At 42.3% G+C, this 23,418-nt stretch overlaps 1 protein-coding gene across 3 annotated transcripts in view; it reads right to left on the bottom strand.

The window, feature by feature from the left end:
- SFMBT2 (Scm like with four mbt domains 2) overlaps positions 1-23,418 on the bottom strand; it is a 179,396-nt gene that overhangs the window by 46,385 nt on the left and 109,593 nt on the right. For all 3 annotated transcript variants that reach the window (XM_055427190.2, XM_055427181.2, XM_055427219.2), the window contains 4 exons: positions 21,461-21,553; positions 20,096-20,243; positions 9,196-9,278; positions 3,963-4,089 (listed from right to left, as the gene is read on the bottom strand). In XM_055427190.2, the coding sequence (XP_055283165.2) occupies positions 3,963-4,089; positions 9,196-9,278; positions 20,096-20,243; positions 21,461-21,553 (451 nt within the window). The remainder of the gene's footprint in view (positions 1-3,962; positions 4,090-9,195; positions 9,279-20,095; positions 20,244-21,460; positions 21,554-23,418) is intronic.

Here is a 23,418-nt window from a genome sequence, read left to right as displayed (position 1 = left end):
TTTAGCAAGCAAAGTTCGCGTGAACTCTCATACAAGAATTGTGCTCTGTGAAAACTGGCAAAGACAGGCTTTGCTTGCATTGGACATCACCTGTGGAATCACGGACCACGTCCAGGCCAGGCCCCGCGTTTCAGCGCTAGTCAGTGAGGACGGGAGGTTCAGGGTAAAGGATGTGGCTTTTCAAAAAGCTCCCATCCAGAGGGACACAGAGCAGACTGAGGCTGGAATTCTGACAGTATGCTTTGCTAATACAGACTGAAAAGTTTTATTCTGTCCAGATTTTGTTTCAGAGGGCAAGAAAGAGAAAAGACTGTGAGATGCTTGTAAGAACAACCTAAGCTGATGGTTCGAATTAAGCAGTCTGGTACTTCCCCACAGACCTGATGACCTCTGGGTCACCTTTGGGTCTTTTTATTCTCTGTAAGCTAGTTTTCAACAAACCTGAAGGGAAACCCCCAGGTGACGAACACTGGGTGGCCCACCATTCCCTCCCCATGTTCAAAGTGCAAAAATGTTAACCCAGAACTTTCTTTCCCTTCTAACAGGGCTCCCAACTTCAAAACCAGGTTTTGCTGCTCATGTTCTACAGCTCTCCACAAAAATTCCTGCAGGGGCAACAAGGAAAGAGCTAAATAACCCAGTGGAAATGAAGCCTGCGGGTCACGGTACTTTTGTAACATAAAAGGTATTTTCTACCTAAGCTAAAAGGCTGAAACACCTAACGTTCACCTGACAACCAAAAATACATGGAATACCACACCTCTTTGAAATGGGAGAAAACAGTGTAATAATGGGAATAAGAAAGACCAAGAAAGGTAATCCAAAGGTGTCAACCTTCTTCGAGAAAATTAACACACTCTGAGAACACTCACACCCTACATGTCCCATGAGAAAATGATGGCCAATAAATACAGCGTGACTTGGACTGAGATGCGGATGTAACCGCTTGTGAGCTAGTGTGTGGGGCTATCACACACGAGACATTATAACTCAATGTAAATGCATAGAACATGAATCGCTGCTGTTGTTTAGCCACTAAGTTGTGTCCCACTCTTTTGCGACCCCACGGACTGCAGCCCACCCATGGGATTTTTCAGGCAAGAATACTGGAGTGGATTGCCACTTTCTCCTCCAGGGGATCTTCCCAACCCAGGGATGGAACCTGAGTCTCCTGCACTGGTAGATGGATTCTTTACCACTGAGCCACCACGGAAGCCCAGAACATGAATAAATGCTGATAATCATAGAGACGCTAACTGAGAGCAGATATTAACAAAAGAGAAAGCATCACAACATCCTCTCCTAAACTCAAAACCCCATCGCCAGCAACTGCCCTGGTTCACTGTCAGCAGTTTCTGAAAACTTGACATGCTTCCCAAATATGAACCCCAAATACTATTACACTAATCTCATGTATTTGATTCTTCTTCTCCTCTTCAACATTAGCTCCTGTAGAGGCACTTAAAGAACTACCTGACTTTAAGGGAAGTCAAACACTAAATTAAAATGATCATTTTAATTACCTAAACTTAGTCAACTAGCTATGTGTTGAAAATATTTCAAATCAATTTAATACATAAAAATAATAAATCAATATGAAGTACATAATAAACTGTCACATAAACTGTCTATAATAAGAATCACCATGATCATAACAATAATTTAACTGCATTATTTTGTCTCCAGGACTGAGGAAAGAAAACAATATACACAGAAAAATCTGAGATAATAAGAAATAAAGTGCCACTAAGATTGCTGTCACTTTCAAAGGTCAATATCCAGAAAGGAATAAAACATCAAAACAAAACCAAAAAATAAAAAACCCCAAAATTCAAGAAAGATCAAGAAACCAACTGAATTTTAACTTGAATTGATGAGGTGAATGCATAACTTTGACCAATAACACCAAGTAAACAATATTCAACAGATTTTTTTTGTAATATGCAAGGTCTGGAAAAATGGACAATCAATTTTCCGACCTGCTTCCTAACACTAACTAATTTTCATTAATCCCAATGAAAGCACTCATGAAAGTAAGAACAAGAGCCGCCGTGAGCTGATTTACATTTCTTTGCTATAAAACCAGAAGTGGATAACCAAAGAAAAAGATCAATAATGGGGAAAGACTGTCAAAATGTTAAATACACACTAGACGCTACTCATCACTCTTTCTAAGAGTTGGGAAGTTGTAGGGTCTGTTGAATTAAGCAGTAAAGACGTTAAGAGGGATAAAACCAAACCACAGGTATATCTTAATGTCTCAGCTAGTTTTTCCATCTATAAAAATCAGGACATTCTTAACTGCTGTCTGTTAGCTGTGAAGCACTCTGGAAGTACAAACTGCTAAATAAATTATGACTGCCAAAGAATTCTAACCATAATGTGCTAAATAATGATGAGGAAACATGGACTTTGAACTTTACCACTTTTTTTTATTTTTCAAATTAAATGCGCAAACAAGACTCTAATCTCTCATAGTATTAGGCTTAGTATGGTGTTAGGTAACAAGCTCTAGGGATTCAAAAATCACTGAAGGGCTCTTGTTTTTCCAACAGCTGTTGATTCAACTTTACAGGCAGTAATGAAAATAAGTTCACATCCTACTTCAGTAACTGTAGAAATATTACCATGACACCTGTGTCCACATTTTGGCTAATTCCAACTAGAGGCCATTCTACTCAAAATTCTAGTAGAAGTGTAAAGCAACCACTTTTTTCAGAATTTCCTTTTATTTTAGATTGATTTTGAAATCCCAAACCATGGTTATGTTTTAAACTATTTTCTGGGAATTAGGATTTTCAGCTAGAATCACTGTTCTCTGCTCCTTCCAATCTCTTGGACTATAATATTTATTAGATGATAGGCCTATCAAAGAACACTGTTTTTTTAAGACTTGTTTAATGAGGAAAGAGGATAAAGATACTGGCACCAATTCTATGACCTTCCAAACTTTCTAGACCTATGGTGGTTGACCATGTCATAAAATTAAAATCTAAACTAGGAAAGCTAACATGATTGTATGACTTATCTCTAACACCTTATTCTTTTCCCATATACATCGGAAATAACTACCAAGTGCTATGAAACTGAAAAACAAAAGACCCAAAGAATTTGAAATCACAGGAAGATGACAAAACCTTAATGTTCAAATGCATTTTAATTCTTCCTCAATGAAAATATAACATCTGAAAAATATAGTCTTTTAAGTCCACAAGCTAATCAAACTTCTGCTTATGAAGTGCATTGTTCTGTGAATTATCTGGATGACTGTAAATAAAATGAAGCTATCAAGGGCAGTTTAAACCAGGGGCCCCCAACCTCTGGGATGATCTGCAGTAAAGCCAATATAGTAATAGAAATAAAATGCACAATAAATGTAATGTACTTGAATCATCCTGTAACCATCACTCCCCAAGTCCATGGAAAAATTGCCTTCCATGAAACCAGTCCCTTGTGCCAAAAAGATTGGGGACTGCTGGCTTAAACATCACTAAACAAACAGGTCTACATTCTGTTTATTATATATGTGAGGAGACAGTCATGTCTAGTTACTATTTTAAGGAAAAACTAAACATCTGTGAAAGAAACCAAAGTAAAGGGTATGATTCACGTTAAAATGCAAATATATAATTTTATCCTGTTAACAACCAAGACCTCAAATACCAGTTTCAGTGACTCATATTAATTTAATTGTGACATTAGCTTGTATAATCAGAGATGTAAAAAGACCACTGTGTTCTAATTTCGCACCAGCATCTCATTTCATGAAACTAACAGTCAAGATGAGAGCCTCTGAACGAATTTATATTTGATTCGTTTCACTTCTTTAAGAATGCTGAATAATTTAAGACAGCTGAAACAAGAGGAAAGCAAAGTGGGCACACTGATCAGTGCTGAAGCCACCGGCCCCCTGCCCATTCCCAGTGGACCCCGAATTCAGAACGATCAGGAACTGTGAGTACCTTCCAGATGAAGCCACATCAGCCTCCCCTTCACAGCTATGACTGAGGCCACGCAGAGCTCTCCTGGGTTCCTGGGGTTCACAGCTTCAAGCTTCATGTTCTTCGTGAACCCCCGACTGAACGACGTCTGGAAGAGAAAGAGAACGGACACTGAGCCAGCAGATGCCACAATGAGAAAACGCTCAGTGAGAGCGGAGCCAGCTGGCGCAGCAGAAATGAACGCACACGCACCCATGCACACGCAAACATGTGCACACACAAACATGTGCACACACAAACGTGCACACGCATGCAGTGCACAGATCGTACTAAGATAGGTGAGTTCACACGCTGATTTCCCCAGTACCCATGAGGAAAGAACCACACATTCTTCATTTGTGTCCCAGAAAAGAGACGTCTGCTTGGCACACAGCAGGTGCCTAGTAATACCCAAATGAGCGAGAGGATGAGTCCGTTCTCATTTCCCAGTTCTGTGTGCATCCTTCCGACCCCAGAATCAGTGTGGAACCAATCACTTCTCCTCTTCCCTGTGCTCCGCACTCATATCACACCGGGTGCACTGTGCAAGGAGACTGCAGTCTCCAGCTGGCATCGCCTCCTTCAGCATGATGTCTGTCCTCCAGTGTGTTTGTTTGTTTTTTAACTGCAGGTCTGCTGGTGCTAACTTCCCAGTTTCCTTTTATCTGAAATGGTCCTTATTTTCCCTTTGATCCTTTTGTTTATTTTCATTTACTTTTGAAATTCACTTTTAAAAATATACATAGAGGAATTCATTCTCTTCAGTGTGATGTTCTAGGAAGGCAGGACTGTCAGATGAACGCATGTAATCATGCAGTCATAATCAGTCAAGACGCAGAACAGGGCTGTCACCTACAAAGAGGCCTGGCACTGGGCTCTGCTGGTCAATCCCTCCAGGACCCCCAACTCCTGGACCACTGGATCTGTTTTCTATTACTGCAATCCCACTTTTCCCCTAACACCATCTAAGTAGACTACTGTGCTAGGGAGCCTTGCGAGTCTGACCTTTTGCACTAAGCAAAGTGTTATCTGAGAATCCGTCCTGCTGCCACAGGACTGGCACCCCATTCTACTTCATGCTGACTGGTACCTACAGAAGAACCACGGTTTGTCTATCCATCCACCAGCTGGAGGGCAACTGAGCCGTTTCCAGGCTTTAGTAGTTGTGAACAAAGCCACGATGGACATTCAAGGACAAGTTTTTGTGTGAACATAAGTTCACTAGTATGCTCAGGCTGCCACAGCCAAATACCACAGGCTGGGAACTCAAACAACAGAAATATTGACTCATGGTTCGAGAAGCCGGAAATCCAAGATTAAGTCGTCAGCAGGGTGAATCTCCTCTGAGGCCTCTCCCTTGGCTTGAAGACGGCCGTCTTCTCCATGTCGTCACACGGTCTTCCTGCCATGGATGGGGTCTGTGGTCTTACCTCCTTTTCTTTTTTCTTAAATTTATTTATTTGAATTGGAGGCTAATTACTTTACATTATTGTATTGGCCCTTTTCTTATAAGGACACATGTCATGGTGGATACGGAGAAGGCAATGGCAAGCCACTCCAGTACTCTTGCCTAGAAAATCGCATGGACAGAGGAGCCTGGTGGGCTGCAGTCCATGGGGTCGCTACTAGTCGGACACGACTGAGAGACTTCACTTTCACTTTTCACTTTCACACATTGGAGAAGGAAATGGCAACCCACTCCAGTGTTCTTGCCTGGAGAATCCCAGGGCCAGCGGAGCCTGGTTGGCTGCCGTCTATGGGGTCGCACAGATTCGGACATGATTGAAGCAACTTAGCAGCAGCAGCATGGTGGATAAAGGCCCATCCACATGACCGCACTTTACCTAGTTAGTTCCCTAAACACTCTAACTCCAAGTAGTCAACATTTCAAGGTGCTGAGAATTAGGACTGTGACACATGAATTCTGGGAGGACAAAATTCAGCCACTAAGTTCTCATTTCTCTGGAGAAAGAAGGATTGCGGCGCCATAAGATAAATGCAAAAGTCTGAAAAAAAAAAAAGGGCTGACCACTCCTGTACGCCTTTCTTCCAAGCACCTGTTTCCCTACAGAATCTGCCTGCTTATGTTCATTCTCCACGTCTCTCAGGCCCCTGTTTTGGTATTCTGTCCAGAATTTACAGCTGCTATCTGCAGGAGGATCCAATCAGTATGAGCTTACTCAGCCAATACTAGAAGCAACACTCCCTCCTAATATTTCAAAATAAGTATGAAATTTTCCCCAAATTACCCACTACTTACAAGTTTTTTATCTGAAGTTATAATATTATATAAATATATCTAATTTGAAATACATAAACTGAGATAAATAGGTTACTGTAAGAGATTACATCTTTATGTGACTTGTAGAAGGAAAACAAGGTAATTCATATTTCCATGTTTTTTTTAATGAAAGTTAAGTTGAAAATGCAATTAAATCTTTATGTTACCAAAGCTAAATTATCCAATGTGTGTGTTAAGAAACCCATTTGCTCCTTTCATGTTTCTTTGGAAGTAAAAGTCAAAGAAATTCTAGGTTGGCTGTTTTTCTACAAGTCATCCTGCCAGGTTCATGACTATTAGGTAATGAGCTTCTTTTTGATGACATGACCTGATAGGCTGCCTGAAAAGTCTCTAAGTAAGTTAAAATGCATTTTATCCTACTTAATAAGGGAAAGCTACAACCATATAACCTACTTTCATTTTAGCTCACTGCAGGAGGGTAATTTACAAAGGACCAATAGCAAAACTGTTACCTGAGAGTTTATTCTACTAAGTATTTGGCTGTGTCACTCCATCTCGGATTTTTAAACATCCCCAGGGCAATATCTTCCACACACCCACTTCCGCATTACCCCTCCTCTAGTACACACAAGATGTCTGATTAGAAAATGAATTCACAATAAGCATGCCATTCAAGAACACTTGTAGCCTGTGCTAACATCGTCCAGCAAGGTCCCAAAAATGCAACGCACATGCCGCCAGGCAGATACTCACGCTGTCGATTAAATAAACAGACAACCAGACACAAAGTTGGGGGGGCATCTTGATAACAAGTGCATTCTAATTAAAATGCCAGTGTTTTCATTAATACAGATCTCATCTTGGTACGCTGAATCCTGAAAGCTCAGAGGCCACCTGGGAACATGGCTCCTAACTCCCCATAAAGATCCATTTGAAAACGGCTGGCAGAGGGCAGATAAAAGATGCCTTGGGGGAAGCACGTTGTCCTGGAAGAAATAATTTGCCGAATCCAGAACGAGACTGGGATGTGAAGGTTTTTCTTTCCATGGCTAAAAAGTTGGGGAAGGGCGATCTCCCGTCTGGAAGAAAGCACGGCCTCAGAAGGGTCGAAGGATGTGATAGAGTTTCCACAATTAAATGAAAGGCAATGAGGCCAGCGGATTCCACAACTAGTGATACCAACACAGCACAGAGTCCAGTAAGACTCCAGTGGACTTAATACGCCTTTAGGGCTGACCAGCTGCTGTCCTCTGCTGGCTGGTCGCACAGCTGTCTCCATAACCCCCACCACATACACACACCCTCACCAAACAGCTCTGTCAATGTTGTGAAAGGCAATGTCACCCGGCAGGAGTTCACCGGATCACGGATGGAGCCCTGATTTCCAGCCCTGCCACAAATGCATTTCTGTATTTATGAGCACAAGCTGACCTCGTCATCAACCTACTTAATTTCCCCAAATCTGATTCTGATTTATGCTCAGTATTGAGCTTCTCTCTATTAAGCCAGCTCTTCCCAACAGAAAGGGCTGCCAACCGAGTCCCTGGAGGATGAATTATCCTGAGGCAGCAATGAATCAGTAGCTCTAGGAGCACGTGCTGGAAAACAGCTGAGGTGTGGGAGCGCAACACTCTGCAGTAGGCACAGTCCCCAATGGGAGGGCCAAGTCTTCGTTGTTAGCATAAAAAAATGAACTTTCATAACTAAATGCATGTTCAACTTATGAGGCTATACCTTTGTGTCTCATTCTCAAGATGGAGATGATTCATATCCCTTTTTGGTTCCTATGTTTCAATGAATAGTTTATAAACTATTTTGCACAAGAAACTCAAAACTAAGCAAGTACACACGTTTGAACATACACACACAGTTATTTCATGTGTCACTGTGCCAAAAAGCTCTATTTGAATAGTTAGCTTAAAGGAAGCACAGCAGAAAAGTGTTGAATTTAGTATCTTATTACTTTAATCCAATAAAGAAATTTAGGAACATAATTTAACATTATTTCTCAGGAGCAGAGAATCTCCCACTCCATGAACTTATCAACATTATACTCCATGGACTTCCCTGGCAGTCCAGTGGTTAAGACACCACACTCCCAACGCAGGGGGCACAGGTTCGATTCCTTGGCTGGGAACTAAGATCCCATAAGTCACACTCTGTTGTTGCTTAGGTGCTCAGTTGTGGCTGACTCCTTTGCAACCCCACGGACTGTAGTCTGCCAGGCTCCTCTGTCCATGGGATTTCCCAGGCAGGAATACTGGAATGGGTTGCCAGTTCCTTCTCCAGGGCATCATCCCAACTTAGGGATTGAAGCCACATCTCCTATATTGGCAAGTAGATACTTTACTACTGAGTCACCTGGGAAGCCCTACGTGGCCCAGGGGCACAGTTAATAGGGACCCTGGTGGCTGGCTGTCCACCAAAATCTGTCTTCCTCCTGCCAGGGTCCAGGCTCAAGGCAGGGGAGCAGTCGCCCGACCAGGGCACACTTCCCACTCTCGCAGCATCATGCCACCGAGCGACTAGTTCTCCACGATGGAAGGTGACAGAAGTAATACGCAATGTGCATCAGTATCAAACTCAGTGTCTAGAACCAAGGTTCTCCTCTTCTGGCTCTCCCTTTCCCGTCTGCTCACTAGACTCAGATGACCAAGCCAAGCACAAGCCTAGCCCAAGGCTCAGCACAAGAAGAATCACCTGCTGATCGGAAATAACCTGGACCATCCACCAGGGAGAGAGAAACTTACGGCATGTTTCGTCGCCACTCTGTGACAACAGCCCAGCATCGCCCCAACGGATACAAGAGTGGAAAGAGCTTGTCAAAACCAACATGAAGTTCAGGACCCTGTGGTGCAGGGTGGCACTCTAAGCCCACCACGGTCAATAAACAGGAAGCAACTTACACAGCATGTGCAACTCAAGGTGGGTAACATACACGAGAAAACGAGGAGCAAGAAGCAGGCGTCTTACGTTTCTGAAGCAGAAGGGAGGTGCCTCCTCGGTCCCATGCTGTTTGTGGTAGTCTGCCCAGTCGAAGTCCTGGCCGGAGAAACCTGTGTGACAAAACACAGATCCAACCCGTCAACTGCGCCGTGCCGCAGACCAAAGAAGAACGCTGCGGGTGTCAGGGTTAAGGTAGGAAGGGGGACAACTTTAGCTCTGCTCAGAAGGTGAGGCCCTTTCTCAAGTGTGACAACACATCGTATTTTATGAGGGTGGAATGAAACACTGCAGAAAGTGTAAAGTACTAAATACAGGTAAGGTGCACCATTATCACCATAATTCAGGGCCTGAAACCAGCTGAAGGAGGGTATCTGCCCACATCAGCACAGGCCGAGAGGTAGATTGGCTTTGGGGAGAACAGATGAGAGTATCACACAAAACACACGCGCACGCGGCACGGTGCACGAATACATGAACGTGCCATCATATCAACTCGGAATCCCCGTGAGCTTACATCTCGACATCTTCACGGAAACCGTGGGATTTTATCAGAAAACACCGCGAGAGGGGAATAATCTTTAAGAGTAGCAGAAGGGAAGGCAAACAGCAAAAGAGTAAGTTGAGATTGTAGCAAGAAAGCCTCCACAGATACGGCAAGGGGGAGGAATAAACCTTGCCTCCGAACTGATGAAAAGGGAAGGAAAACAAGGACCCGGGAAGGTGGGCCTCTCTGGGGGAAGTTTTGCAGGCACACCTGAGATGCTGGGGAGTCTGAGAACCAACTATTCATATGGACTAAATTTAATGTGTTTCTTTATTCACTTCATCTAGGGGTGGGGACAGCTACATGATTATACAATATATATATAGATCCATCATGACCACCAGTACAAGACATGTGAGAAGTTTAAAACGTAAAGCAAGAAATGTTGAGTATGTCACTGAACCTAGGTAGGAAAATATCTCTTAATGTGAGTGTCATCTGCGTTTCCTATAAATACAGGAAGACAACTGGAAAAAAAAAATACAGCACCAATCAGGATTAATTTAAAGTGTACAAATGTCCCTATAACCATTTTCGGTTCTCTCTTCACTGGTCCAAGTATATATAAAATAAATCTGTAAAGGATTTCTTAAGTATATTCTTAACCCAAGCCCCCTGATTTCTTTGCCCTGTATCATAATAAATTCTGCACCTGCAAATTCACTTAACGTGGGGAATTCTGTTACTAAATCCCACAGCTGCAGAGACTACAGAAATTCCCACATTGAACAAACTCAAGATACTGTTTGCTTCCAACTTACATGTGTACAAAATAGTATACTTTTCATTAAGTAAGCTCCAGTTACTCAATTGTTTTAAAGATAAGGGTGAGGTTTAACCAAGAAGGCAGCCATCTTCCTGGTCTGGGGACTGACCATTGACCCTCCCCCAGCCACCATCAGTGGCAGAGCCTCTCCCGGCCCACCTTGTTCCTGAGACATCCCTACAATGAGTGACAGTTCTTCAAGCAAGAAGATGAGACGTCTCAGAGTCCTAAGATGCTGGGTACTCTGCAGCTAGTTACGAAGATGTTCTGCATGTTCTTCCACGTGCCTTCCCCCCAGAGCTGCCCCTCCAGCCAGAGGGTTCTGGCACTAGAGGTTTCTGGAAGCAACCAAACCAACTTTCTTCTGACTATTCATAAACAAAACAAAATGTGTCTTAAGTAAGGTACTGCCAGTTTCTTTACCATCAAGGTAATCTTCCACTTCGAGTACTTTTTCTGGGACTGTTTTGGATCAAATCCTTGCATGAATATATAAGAATGGAAGAATTTACGAAAAGACACCTAAAGGTCAGTGAGAAGTCACTAAAAGATGGTGAGACATCCCCTCGCTGAACAAAAAGTACTGAACCAGGAAGAACTAGATTAAGACCCAGTTCTAATGGGACTGGAATGAACCAAGGTCAGAGTAAATTAAGTCTTCTGTACCTGACTTTCCCTACCTACTAGTCCACAAAATGAAGAAATGATCGTCAAAGTCTCCTCGGGTGGTGGTTTAGTCGTTAAGTCGAGTCCAACTCTTGCGACCCCATGGACTGTAGCCCGCCAGTCACCCCCACCCATTGGATTTTCCCAAGAATGCTCGGGTGGGTTGCCATTTCTTTCTCCAGGGGATCTTCTGAACCCAAGGACTGAACCCACACCTTCTGCATTGCAGGTGGATTCTTCGCTGATTAAGCCACCAGAGAAGCCCTAAGTCTCCTCCAGCTGCAGCATCACCTGCCTTAGGGCCACTATTACCACTTATTACTGCCACTGAGGGTGCTCTCCCTTCCCTCTGTGGTGAATTTCCGTCTCTTAGAGAGAACTGCAGCGGGTTGAAGAGAGGTTACATAGCAAGACATTCCCTAGAAGAGCTCTCAACCGAACAGCTGGAGACAAGCTGAGTCCTGCCACAGAAGGGCCCTGCTTGTTTAGGGCCAGGGCAGACTGGCTGTGTTAAAGTCAAGATCTCCTTCTGTTCCATTTCTCTTCCCTGGACCTCTGCTGCATTCTGGGTTAGTTTGTGAGCAAAGGAAAATCCCATCAAGATCGTGGGGTAAAGAGAGAAGGGAGAAATAGGGGGAAATAAACTATTATAAATGAATAGCAAACCATTTTCTGAAATAACATCAAATTTAGGTATTCTGTTTGGTTAGAATCTTGTTCAGATAAAACTTTCCAACTTAACAGACCACCTCTACTCCTCGTACAGATAGACGTTTACCTGGGTGTTCTATCACATTCATAACCACCAACTTGTAAAGGATTTCAATCCTCTCCGTAAACGCTGGACTCAAGGTTTCTTGGACCTGCAATTAGTCCTTCTATATCCAGTTGCCAAGACTCTACGGGGAGTGATTTTTATTCTACTAATTTCAGGATATATCCAAGTTTTGCTGGTTACCTGAGCAATAAGCAGTTATCCTGCCCCCAGAACTCTCTCCTTTCCTTGAACATTTGAACAGCGTCAACTTCTCCTCCTTCTCTTAAGAAACCTACATTCACTGTCTCACTTGCAATTCTTCTCCTTTGGACTGATAATGAGCTCGCTTTGTAAGGCATTTTTGTGACAGCTCAGAAAATAACTGCTACATTAAAAAACAAACTGCTGTGGCTCGTATAATAGAGACAACAGGGGTCAATTATACTCATTAATCAACAAAGACAGAACAAGAAGTACTAAGGCTTAACCGTAGCCAGGAAAGCGTGTTTGAAACCCAGGAGGGAGGAAAATAGCAGAGAGGAAAAGAAAATAAAAGGAAATCAAAACCCCCTGGGCTATTAAATTTTGCAATGAGCTGCCATCAGAGACTGTTGAACCTCCACCACTAGGGTTATTTAAGCTTTAATTAGTGTTTATTCTGTATGAAGTTCCAACTGCTACAGGTCCAGAAGGAAACAGGTCGATGACCCATTTCCTTATGATACAAATTAATTGACATAAAACAGCTCCACTTGCAAACATTTACTATTGGCTGTGCAAGTGGACAATTCTTCTGAAACAGAATTTAGCAGTAAAATGTCCATGAACGTTAACACAACAATTTCATTTCTGGGAATGTAGCCCATAAAAACAAACCCCCTCAAACTTATAAAATGTGACACATGAAGATACAATGGCATTATTAGTGATCATTCTGAGGATATAAAAATTTTATATCCAAAAATAGAAAATGATATGAAACTTAGCTGAGTACGTGGAAATTCGTGCAGGCATGAAAACTGCATCTAGTTTACTTAAAAAAAAAAAAAAGAATCATGAAAAAAATGATTTTGTAAGTTTAGATGAAAAGACTGCTGTAACCATATACAGAATTATCAAACTGACATTAAAATATGCAAAGAAAAGGACTAGAGGAAATGTAAGAAAAACTTACTAGCAAATATCAAAATCATTATCTGAGTGGTAGGACTTCTGGATACATTTTCTTTTACCTCTTTGCATTTTCTAAATTTTCACTCATGTTCATGAATTATTTCAATAATAAAAACATGTTGAAGGCACAGCATCTTTGCTCTATTTTAAGATAATCAAAGCACCAACCAATTCAGTAATACAATGTGTCAGCCTTCCACTTCTCCTTTACTAACAGAATCTAGACTGTATCCAATTACAAGAGAAAGTTACCTCTCTCAGCACCACCGGCAGTGAACCGTGACAACCCCGAGGCAATCATGGTGGTCTTCTGTCCCCTGCCAGTGACTTGGGATGGGGGGAAGGGCAAGGCTTTAAAAAAGAGATTTCTCTCTCAAAAAAAAATTTTAAAAAAGGGACCACAGGAGTAAAAGCTCCTATTCTGTGTTCCTTTTTTGAAAAGAGCAATCCCTGCCTTTGAAATCCACCACCTCCCTCCATATTTTTAGTTGACATTCATTTTCACAACCTTTCAAGATGCCAATCTTGAAAATTTACACATTCGTTTCCAATTGAATTAATCTGTTTTTATATCCATGGAACAGCTCAGAAAAAAAAAAAAAAGAAAAACAAGGAAAGGTGGGGGAGGGAAACAAGTCCAGTTAGTATAACACCAGCCTTATCCAAAGTCCTTATCTTTTAGAATAAATGTTGAGAAGTATTTAATGCATGGAAGGTCACAGTGTGACGCGCACACTCCTAAGTTGGGGGTCAGGCTCAAAATGTTATTCTGATTCATAAACAGTGCCAGGAGATGGAGATATGTCCCCAGGATGGAGTCTGATATCCTATAAACGTCAACTGTCAAAGGCAAAACTAGCTTAAGAAACTCAAAGAACAAAGTAAATTCAGGGATAAGTGAGCAAGAGGGATGCTTAGCTTGCAACAATCAGGAATGTTTTCAGATGTTAAAAGTCCACCCAAAGAGTGGGGAGACCTGATGGCAACCGGGATGAGCACGGTAATGACGGCACCTAGTCAGACCCTGAGAATATGGCCTGGATTCACGACAGACCACATGGGGGTGTGAAAGAGAAGAGTCAAAGTCGACTGGGTCTCCAAGAATATCTACAGTGCTCTATTTCATTGTTTAAAAAGCGGAATCAAGTATGGCAAAATGGTAGCCCTCTTTTCAATCAAGGTGGGAGGTCCATGAGTGTGTTTCTTATTTTCTGCCCCCATTGGAATGTCTGAAATAGTAGACGACAGTCAGTGTCTGAGGAAAAGAGAATATGAATCAAGGTTCATCGCCGTGTGTCTTGATAATCACTGAAAAATACCTTTACTTCTTAAACTGTATTCTGTGTCTACTAACAAGGCCGAATAGCAGAGACGAAGTGCAAAAATAATTGATTTACTTTAGCTTTTGCTTGCACATTTTACAGCAGAAATATACAGGCTTCACGTGCTCTGCAAAGATCCCCTGGGGGGTGTGATTCCGTGCCTAACCTTGGATGTTATGCACCAGGGAGGTTAATGAAATGATTTAAACACAGCAAGTCACGGTTGATAACCTATATGCATTTTTGCCTTCTTGATTTATTTATTTGTTTGATCCCCTTTCAAAGTGGCTATAACACTGAATCGTTGTTTGTTGGGCTGCAATGAATGGAGTAAAATTGCCAAGATTCTGTCCTTTGCTTACCAAGAAAGCACCTGCTCAAATGGAGACAACGATACAAAATTTTGATCCATTCTAGCTTAGACTATTTATATCTGGAATCTGGAGACAGATTTTTTTTAAATAGGAATCGAGTCAAAATAACGTGAGTAGGGACGTATGTTGTCTGCGCATCTCCTGTATCACCAGGTGTCTTGTTTCATCCGCTGTTTCATGCTGGGGAATGAGTGCATTACTCTCTTTTGGGATTCAGACCTGTTGTAATTCAATGCAGTGTTTATGGTTCTAACAGAAATCTAAACAATGTAATGCTTTCATGGAAAACATACCTATAAGAAAACATATGAACTCGTTTTCAACGTGTATTATAAATCCTGCGCTTCCATGGTAAAGAATCAACAATAAAGAATCCACCTGCCAATTCAGGAGACGGGATTTCAATCCCTGGGTCAGGAAGATACCCTGGAGAAGGAAACGGCAACCTACTCCACTATTCTTGCCTGGGAAATCCCACAGACAGAGGAGCCTGGCAGGCTGCTACAGCCCATGGGGCTGCAAAAGAGTGACTGAACAACAACAACAAAAATAATAAATCCTACACATTCTCAGAATGCACGTTATAAACAACAAACTTTCATACATTATTAAAGCAAATAAGGGTGCTGGAAAGCATCCGACAGCATGATTGCCAAACCAGGTGCTGATATATAAGGTACGTAACAAGTTATCTCAAGAAACCATAAAATCACCACTACCGAGACCACCAGCATCTCTCAATTTTAATTCACTTTAGTTACAAAAATAAAGATACTTTACTACATATATGACACATGTAAATATAGTCAATACAGTGTCTCCAAGTGGTGTTAAGTGTTAGTCACTCAGTCGTGTCCAACTCTTTGCGACCCCATGGACTGTAGCCTCCAGGCTCCTCTGTCCATGGAAGCCCCAAGTGGTAAGGGAGTTCAATAATTAAAGCTGTATCTTTGTTATAACTGCAAACATTTGGAACTTTATTCCCTAGAGCTGAAATTCTCCAAATGCTTTGACACAAAGACCATTCCAGTCAGGGGAAAGTCATGGTCCACTGACATCGCTCAACCCTGCATAAGGCCACCAAAATGCCCTCAAATTACTGAGAAGGGTAGATTTTACAAAGTATCAGGGAGAGAAAACAGCAATAAAAGGTGGTTATACAGAAAACACATTCAACTTGGGATCTTAAGAATAGGGTTTTACGGCAAGTTCAGTCCCAAGATTTAAAAAAAAGTAACCATTTAACACAACTAAACTTCAATTGGGGCTTAGTTGTGTTGTGTGCTGTGTTGTGTTGTGTTGTGTTAAAAAAAAAGTAACCATTTAACACAACCAAACTTCAATTTCCCCACATATATAATGACTGGAGGTGATGAGATAATCTCTAATACCACTTTCAGTTATAATAACCCTTTTATAATAATATATGATAATTTTTGAATAAATGAAACATTCACTTAGAGCAAAGTGAAAATAAAAAGACTTAAAAACTATTCTGTTAGAAGTCTGGTTCCTATCTGCCCTGGTCGCCACCTCCATACCCTACGCTCCCAAATACAGGTCATCATTTTCATCAATTTCTCATGTAATCTTCCAGACTCTCTTTGTAAGAATCTATGCAAACATAAATACGCATCCTGGGACTTCCCTGGTGATCCAGTGGTTAAGAATCTGCCTTCTAATGCAGGCGAATGTGGGCTCAACTATGATCTCACAACTAAGACCCCGCGTAGCAATGCATAAAGAAGTATTAAACTATATATCCTTAGTAACCTCTTTTCTAGCAAAAAAGGTGTGGTGCTATAACCCATCGATCGGTCCACTCACAGCACACCCTGTAGAGCATCGCGTGTCAGTACAGAGAGATTTTCCTCATTCTTTTCAACAGCTGCACAGTTTTCACTACATAAACATCTAACATCGAGTTATCCAACCCCATAGAGAGAGACACTTGGATTTTCCCAAGTCTTTTGCTATTACACATCATGCTGCAAAAATAACCAAACTTTTACGCATCTTATCAGTACATTATAAGTTTAGGAGAAATTCCCAGAAGTGGAAATGCTAAGTCAACAGCTAAATGCATCTGTAACTTTGGTAAAACTTCCCAAACTGCCTTGCACCTACCTGCATTCTTGCCAGCAAGTCTGAGAGAACCTGTCCCTCCAGGCTCCATCAAACAGGCCTGCTTCTTCATTTCTCTTTTGGATATCCACCTCATCTGAGAAATCCGTGCCATCTCAGTATGACTTTACTGGGCATTTCTCTTCTTATGATGAGTTCACATAAAAGGCATGATTCTATTATCATGAAGTATCTACTCATATTTGTAAACCTATATAAGTTTTTGCTTTTCTTCTTACTGCATTATATGTAAAAGCTCTACCAGCTCAAGACGATAGTCCTACAGCCAAAAGACAACGCCTAAAGATGATGGACAGGGAGGCCTGGCGTGCTGTGATTCATGGGGGCACAAAGAGTCGGACACGACTGAGCGACTGAACTGAACTGAACTGAACTGAGAGATTACTGATGGATCACTTCTTGCTTTAAGGGTTTAAAAAATGATTATCACTGAGATTTTCTTACTGGAAGATACTAATCACCATTACTCAGTATTTTACAAATGATACATAATACCAATACAGAAACAGTCCTCCTAGAAAAGATATGCTTCAATTTCAACAATGGAAGGAACCGCCTAGAAGACTACATGAAGACAATTTCATTTTACCAAATATTGCAAATACTCAGGTGACAGAGAAGTGATAATTATGGCTGAAGGGTAGGTATAAAAAGCTTAAGATATAAAAAATATTTAATATTATAAAAAAATTTGTACCATCATTTCACTGCACATTTAAGAGTTCAACCATATTAATATAAAACAATTTTCTTAACATCATAAAATGCAATTATCAAAATAGGCACATCCATTTTACTAGTAAAGCTCCAAGCTATGTGAATAATCTCTTTTCAGAAACATATTTAAAAATTCTCAAGACCCTGGTAAAAGTTAAACCTCTACCATCCATCAATCAAACATCCAAAATGCAGATATGTTTTTCCTATTTTTTTAAAGTATGTGAGGAAATAACCAACTCACTTTTAAAAATTCTTAAATAGATCCTATTTTTCTAGGAACAAACTCGAATTTTTCAAGTCCAACCAAACAACATTTTAGAGATCTATGACATTTTTCTTCAATGACAAGAGACTCATCTGCATACACACTTTGACCAGAAGTTGGGTAGAAACAAAGATGGCCAGAGGGCTTTCCAACGCTACAATTGGCCAGCTGCTGACATTTCACAGAAGGAAAAGACTTCTCTTGCCTGAACCAGTAGATGGTTCATAACACAGAACTTGGGCTTCCCAGGTAGCACCAGTGGTGAAGAACCCGCCTGCCAATGCAGAAGATGTAAGAGATGCAGGAAGATCCCCTGGAGGAGGACATGGCAACCCACTCCAGTATTCTTGCCTGGAAACTCCCCATGGAGAGAGGAACCTGGTGGGCTACAACCCCTAGGGTAGCAAAGAGTCAGACACGACTGAAGCAACTTAGCATGCACGCACACAACACAGAACTCGTACTGTCATGTAAAGAATTATAAAAACCCTGGGACTTGTATCACGTCTTTGATTCTATACAGCAGAGGTCCCCAACCTTTTTGGCACCAGGGACTGGTTTCATGGAAGACAATTTTTCCATGAACCAGGGGTGGGGGAATGGTTTCTGGATGATTCAAGTGAATCACATTTATTATGCACTTTATTTCTATTATTGTCACATGAGTTCCACCTCAGATCATCAGGCATCAGATCCCGGCAGTCAGGGATTCCTGCTATAGAAAATCTGTGGAGTACCAGGGGTGCCCCCATCTACCAGTCTTGAAAACTGAGGCACACTGATTTGTAGAGTCATCCACAGGCACCCAAATGGACACAAAAACAGGCCACATGATCCTAATCTTCACCACCCATCACTGATCAAAGAATCAGGAGCTTGACTGCCTGTCCTGCTGCTAAGTGTGGGGTCCTGGGCAGGTTACATAAACTCCCTGGAACTAAGTCTCCTTGCAGGGAAATCCTCATTTTGAGGACTCAATGAATTTGGCACGGGAAACAGTGGAAGCAGTGTTTTGGAGAAACATTATAATCAGGCTGAATTCCACTACTGCAGAACTTTAATGAGAAGAAGCACGGGCCGAGATGGAAATAATCCAAAAGCATCTCTTCTGTGGGCTGACACTGGAGGATGAGGTAGGATAAAAGCCCAGCAGAGTACAGTCATTCCACAATAAGGGAGGTGCCACACAACTGATGTACATATAACCCAATCTCCGGAGATCTGAAGAGAGGAGCACAAAAGCCCTGTTTTATTTGAGACTATCTGTCAAAATACCCCGGAACTTTAGTTGTCTATTCTTGTTTTTTTTCTCTCCCTTCAGTCCCTTTCTTTACCTACCCACCTTCTCACCTTTCATCTCTCTGCATCTTCCCTGGATAAACCTTAGAACTACAAGGACAAGAAACCACATCTGTGAAGTACAGCACGGTACTCACTGATTCTGTGGTTTATGGATCTCAACTTAAGAGGACTTGAATGCAACCTGGTTCCCAACTTAATTACTGTCATGTCTTATGGAAACATAGTGCTGAAAATCTGAGAGCAACTGGGCTCTGGGGAAAAGTCAACTTATTGGAAATACCGTTTTAAAGAAATGTTTCGTTAGCAGGTGGCTGCCTTTTTAAAGCCACAGCTCAGACGCGTTCAAGTTTTTAATCCCAATCACTTGGCAAGTCTGTACCCTCTCGCAACACACAGCAGAAACACAGCTGCCCATCATACAATAACAGAAGGGTAGCAATGTTTCACAGAGGAGCCCAGGGTCACATGCCTCCCCAGGGGATGGCGCTGTGTGTGTACACGTGTGTGTGCTAAACCACTTCAGCTGTGTCCAGCTCTGTGTGACCCTATAGATTGTAGCCCGCCAGGCTCCTCTGTCCATGATTCTCCAAGGAAGAGTACTGGAGTGGGTTGCCACATACTGCTCCAGGGCATCTTCCCGACCCAGGGATCAAACCTGCATCTCTTCTGTGTTCTGCATTGGCAGGCAGCTTCTTTACCACTAGCACCACCTGGGAAGCCTCAAGGAGCTGTAACAGACCCTATGTCAAGCTAAGCAAGAAACACGCTGTTTTCCCACTGCATCCGAAATGTTTGTAGCATACACATCTCCACATCCACAAAGGCATCACTTTGGTGACAATACGAGTCCTCCTGAACCACCCAAACGCTGTCATCTTTCACAAAACACAAACCTTTGGGAGGGGTGAGATTGACTCCATTTTTAAGGCACCATTGTACTGGTAAAATCCCCAAAGAGTCTGCATGGCACAGCATCGAAAGTTTACTAGGTTCTGGTCTGAGGTCATCAATAGTCACTTGAAAAAAATGATTGTTAAAAACCTGAAAGAAAAGACAACAGTGCCCAGGGTTAATTCCTTGAGATGAACAAATAATGCTCTGAAGGAAGACTGGCACAGCTTTCAAATGAAGCAAACATATTTCACCCAAATGGGCGCAGCAATAACTGCCATTTCAATATATATTCTTAAAGTCACCCAGTCATGAAAAAGTTTAAGTTGATCATTTCGGTCATACTAATGGAACTAAAACGCACATTGGCTAGAATCTAAATGTGCTGGATTCTTCCACCATTTATAAAATGATATAAATAGTGGATGTGCTCAGTCCCTCAGTCATGTCTGACTCTTTCGTAACATCATGGGCCACAGCCCACCAGGCTCCTCTGTCCATGGAAATTCTCGGGCAAGACACTGGAGTGGGTTGACATTTCTTCCTCCAATAAATTGTGTGTGTGTGTGTGTGTGTGTGTGTGTGTGTGTGTGTGTGTGTATACGTGTGTGTGTGTATTTAAAGTAGAAACACATACTTTAGATGGTAGGATAGGTGAGTTCACTGAGACTTCTTTGATGGGGAAAGGAAATTATAATCTTAAAAGACTATCAGTTCCTTAATAAAAATGTTTTTACATGAAATGGTACTTTCATTTTAAATCTTCGAATCGTAGATTTTAGACTTTTCCTTTAATCAGTGACAGCAGACGAGAGAAAGGAAGTGAAGTGTTCTCTGTCCCCTCACTCTGGAAATAGGACTTTGCTTATCACCATTTTAAAGTATTTTCAAAACAGATCACATGGGCTATAATCAGTGTAGCAGGAGAAGCCCAATTATTAGTACAAAGACTACGTATGCAAACTTATCAGCAGTTCTTTTCATGCGCACAGACAAATGGTAGGCTCAGTGTCACGTGGTTAATAAGAGAAGCCGGCACGTGTTCAGGGGCTGAGTTCACTGCTATAAACTCAGTTTTGCGTTGGCATCTTCCTCCAGTCACTGTAGGACACAAGCGTCTGCATCCTGAACTATCAGAGGACAAGTGATGTTCACCCTCCCATTACAAGAGGAGGCACCTGATCAAACTTGCTCCATGATGTAAGCGACCAAAACGGTAGCTTAAGACAGGGCCTGGCTGGGAGGAAGCCCTCTTTCCTGGGTTTACTTGGCATCAAGCCTACTCCCTCGAGTTGGCTTGGAACAGAAAGACTTACGATGTGATCCACTCCAGAGGTGGAGGTCAGGAGCAGGGGAGGGATGCTCACCTTGGTCACGGATGCAGGGCAAATGTGACTCATGTTCACGGTCTCTAGCTTCATCCCAACTGTGAAGAAATGGCTTCTCAAATCTGCATGGTCCTGCAGGGAAAAGACTGAAACTGTTAAAAAGACCTTGTATTGTAAATTAACTCGGTAACTGTCTGGATGCTTTCTTTGAATGTTTTAGTGGGCGACCTACAACAGACTGAAATAATTAACGTTCTCCAGCCTCTAATTATGGCAGGATATCATGTATTTAGGCTTTCCCTGGTGGCTCAGATGGTAAAGAACCCTCCTGCAATGTGTGAGACCTGGGTTTGAGCCCTGAGTTGGGAAGATCCCCTGGAGAAGGGAGGGGCAACCCACTCCAGTATTCCTGCCTGGAGAACTCCATGGACAAAGGAGCCTGGCAGGCTACAGTCAATGGGGTTGCAAAAAGTCAGACACAACTGAGCAACTTTCGCTTCACTTCATCGTGTATTTAATTATTTTCTGCAGGCTTAACTGCTTTTCCAAGGGGTAAACAAGCCTCGGTGGCCATGATGAAATTTGTACTACACGATAAAAAAAAAAAACAAACCACATGGCTTTGATTTTCCTATCATGGACAGACATGCAGCAAAGTAATGGAAGCAACCAGTCATCTAAAACACAACAGGGGTATTCTCAGAAAAGGTGGCCTCTTGCTCCTAGATTTACTTCACAGGCTTCGGGGAAGACCTGGTCTGGGGATACAGCTTGTCTTCTCTGTCGAACAGCATTCAGGGTATCAGTGATGGGTACTGATACTGGTCCTCAGACATGTGGAGACAAAACACCCCGAAACAGCCCAGCACCCAATCAGAACCTGCCTCCTGCTCTATAAAGATGAGCTACATCCCCCACTTAATAGGTGCCTGGCAGTTTTATAGACAATTCACCAAAGCCTTGTGTGCGTGAGCCGAGCCCTCCTGCCTTCTCAAGAAAACACATTTCAGTAACTGCTTCAGCTACCCAGCAACAGATGAGGCTGGTGGGACTCTGGCCACCAGGATTTATCTTGCTGAAATGGAGGTCACCTCATAACTCACGGTCTTTATAAACAGCAGTGGATAAATAAATGTCTTTGCAGCCTGTCCCTGAGGAAATAAGAGCTGCAAGTAAATCCTGCTGTTTCTAAATACATCAGTTGGGTGTGAGAAGTACAAACGCAGCTGGGGATCGATGACTTCCTTTGATCTGCCAATGTAAAGTGGATTTTAAAAAATTTTTATTGGAGCATAGTTGATTTACAATGTTGTGCTAGTCTCAGGCGTAGAGCAAAGTGATTCAGTTACACATATAAAAATATCTGTATTCATTTTCAGGTTCCTTTCCATTATAGATTATTACAAGAAACTGAACATTGTTCCTGGGCTATATAGTAGGTCCTTGTTATCTATCTAGTTTATATACAGTAGTGTGTATATTTTAATCCCAAACATCTAATTTGTCCCGGGCTCTCTGTGTGACCTTGACCACTGACCTGAAGTCTTCAGGCAACTTTACATCCATCCCTGTCTCGGCTCCAAGCCCCACCAGAAGGTTGCTCAATCACAACTCCCAATGCTGGGGTGGAAACCCTTTAATGCACAGGAACCCGACACTAATAACTGTCCCTTACCTGCTCCAATACTCTGGCCACTTGACATGAAGACCTGACTCTTTGGAAAAGACCCTGATGCTGGGAAAGATTAAGGGCAGGAGGAGAAGCAGGTAGCAGAGGAGGAGATGGTTAGATAGCATTACGGACTCAATGGACATGAGTTTAAGCAAACTCTGGGCGACAGTGAGAACAGGGAAGGCTGGTATGCTGCAGTCCAGGAGATCGCAAAGAGTCGGACGTGACCCGGCGACAGAACAACCACAACAACCCACTGCCCTATTTTATTCATAGGTGTCTAGGGGGACCTGCTGCTCCTTAGAAATAAAGCATCAAGGCCTGG

The sequence above is a fragment of the Moschus berezovskii genome, chromosome 15 (genome assembly GCF_049115385.1).
Source record: "Moschus berezovskii isolate FMDL1 chromosome 15, NW_MosBer_1.0, whole genome shotgun sequence".
Taxonomy (NCBI): Eukaryota; Metazoa; Chordata; class Mammalia; order Artiodactyla; family Moschidae; genus Moschus; species Moschus berezovskii.
The sequence above is the reverse complement of the archived record's forward strand: the minus strand, read 5'-3'. Positions and strand labels throughout refer to the sequence as shown.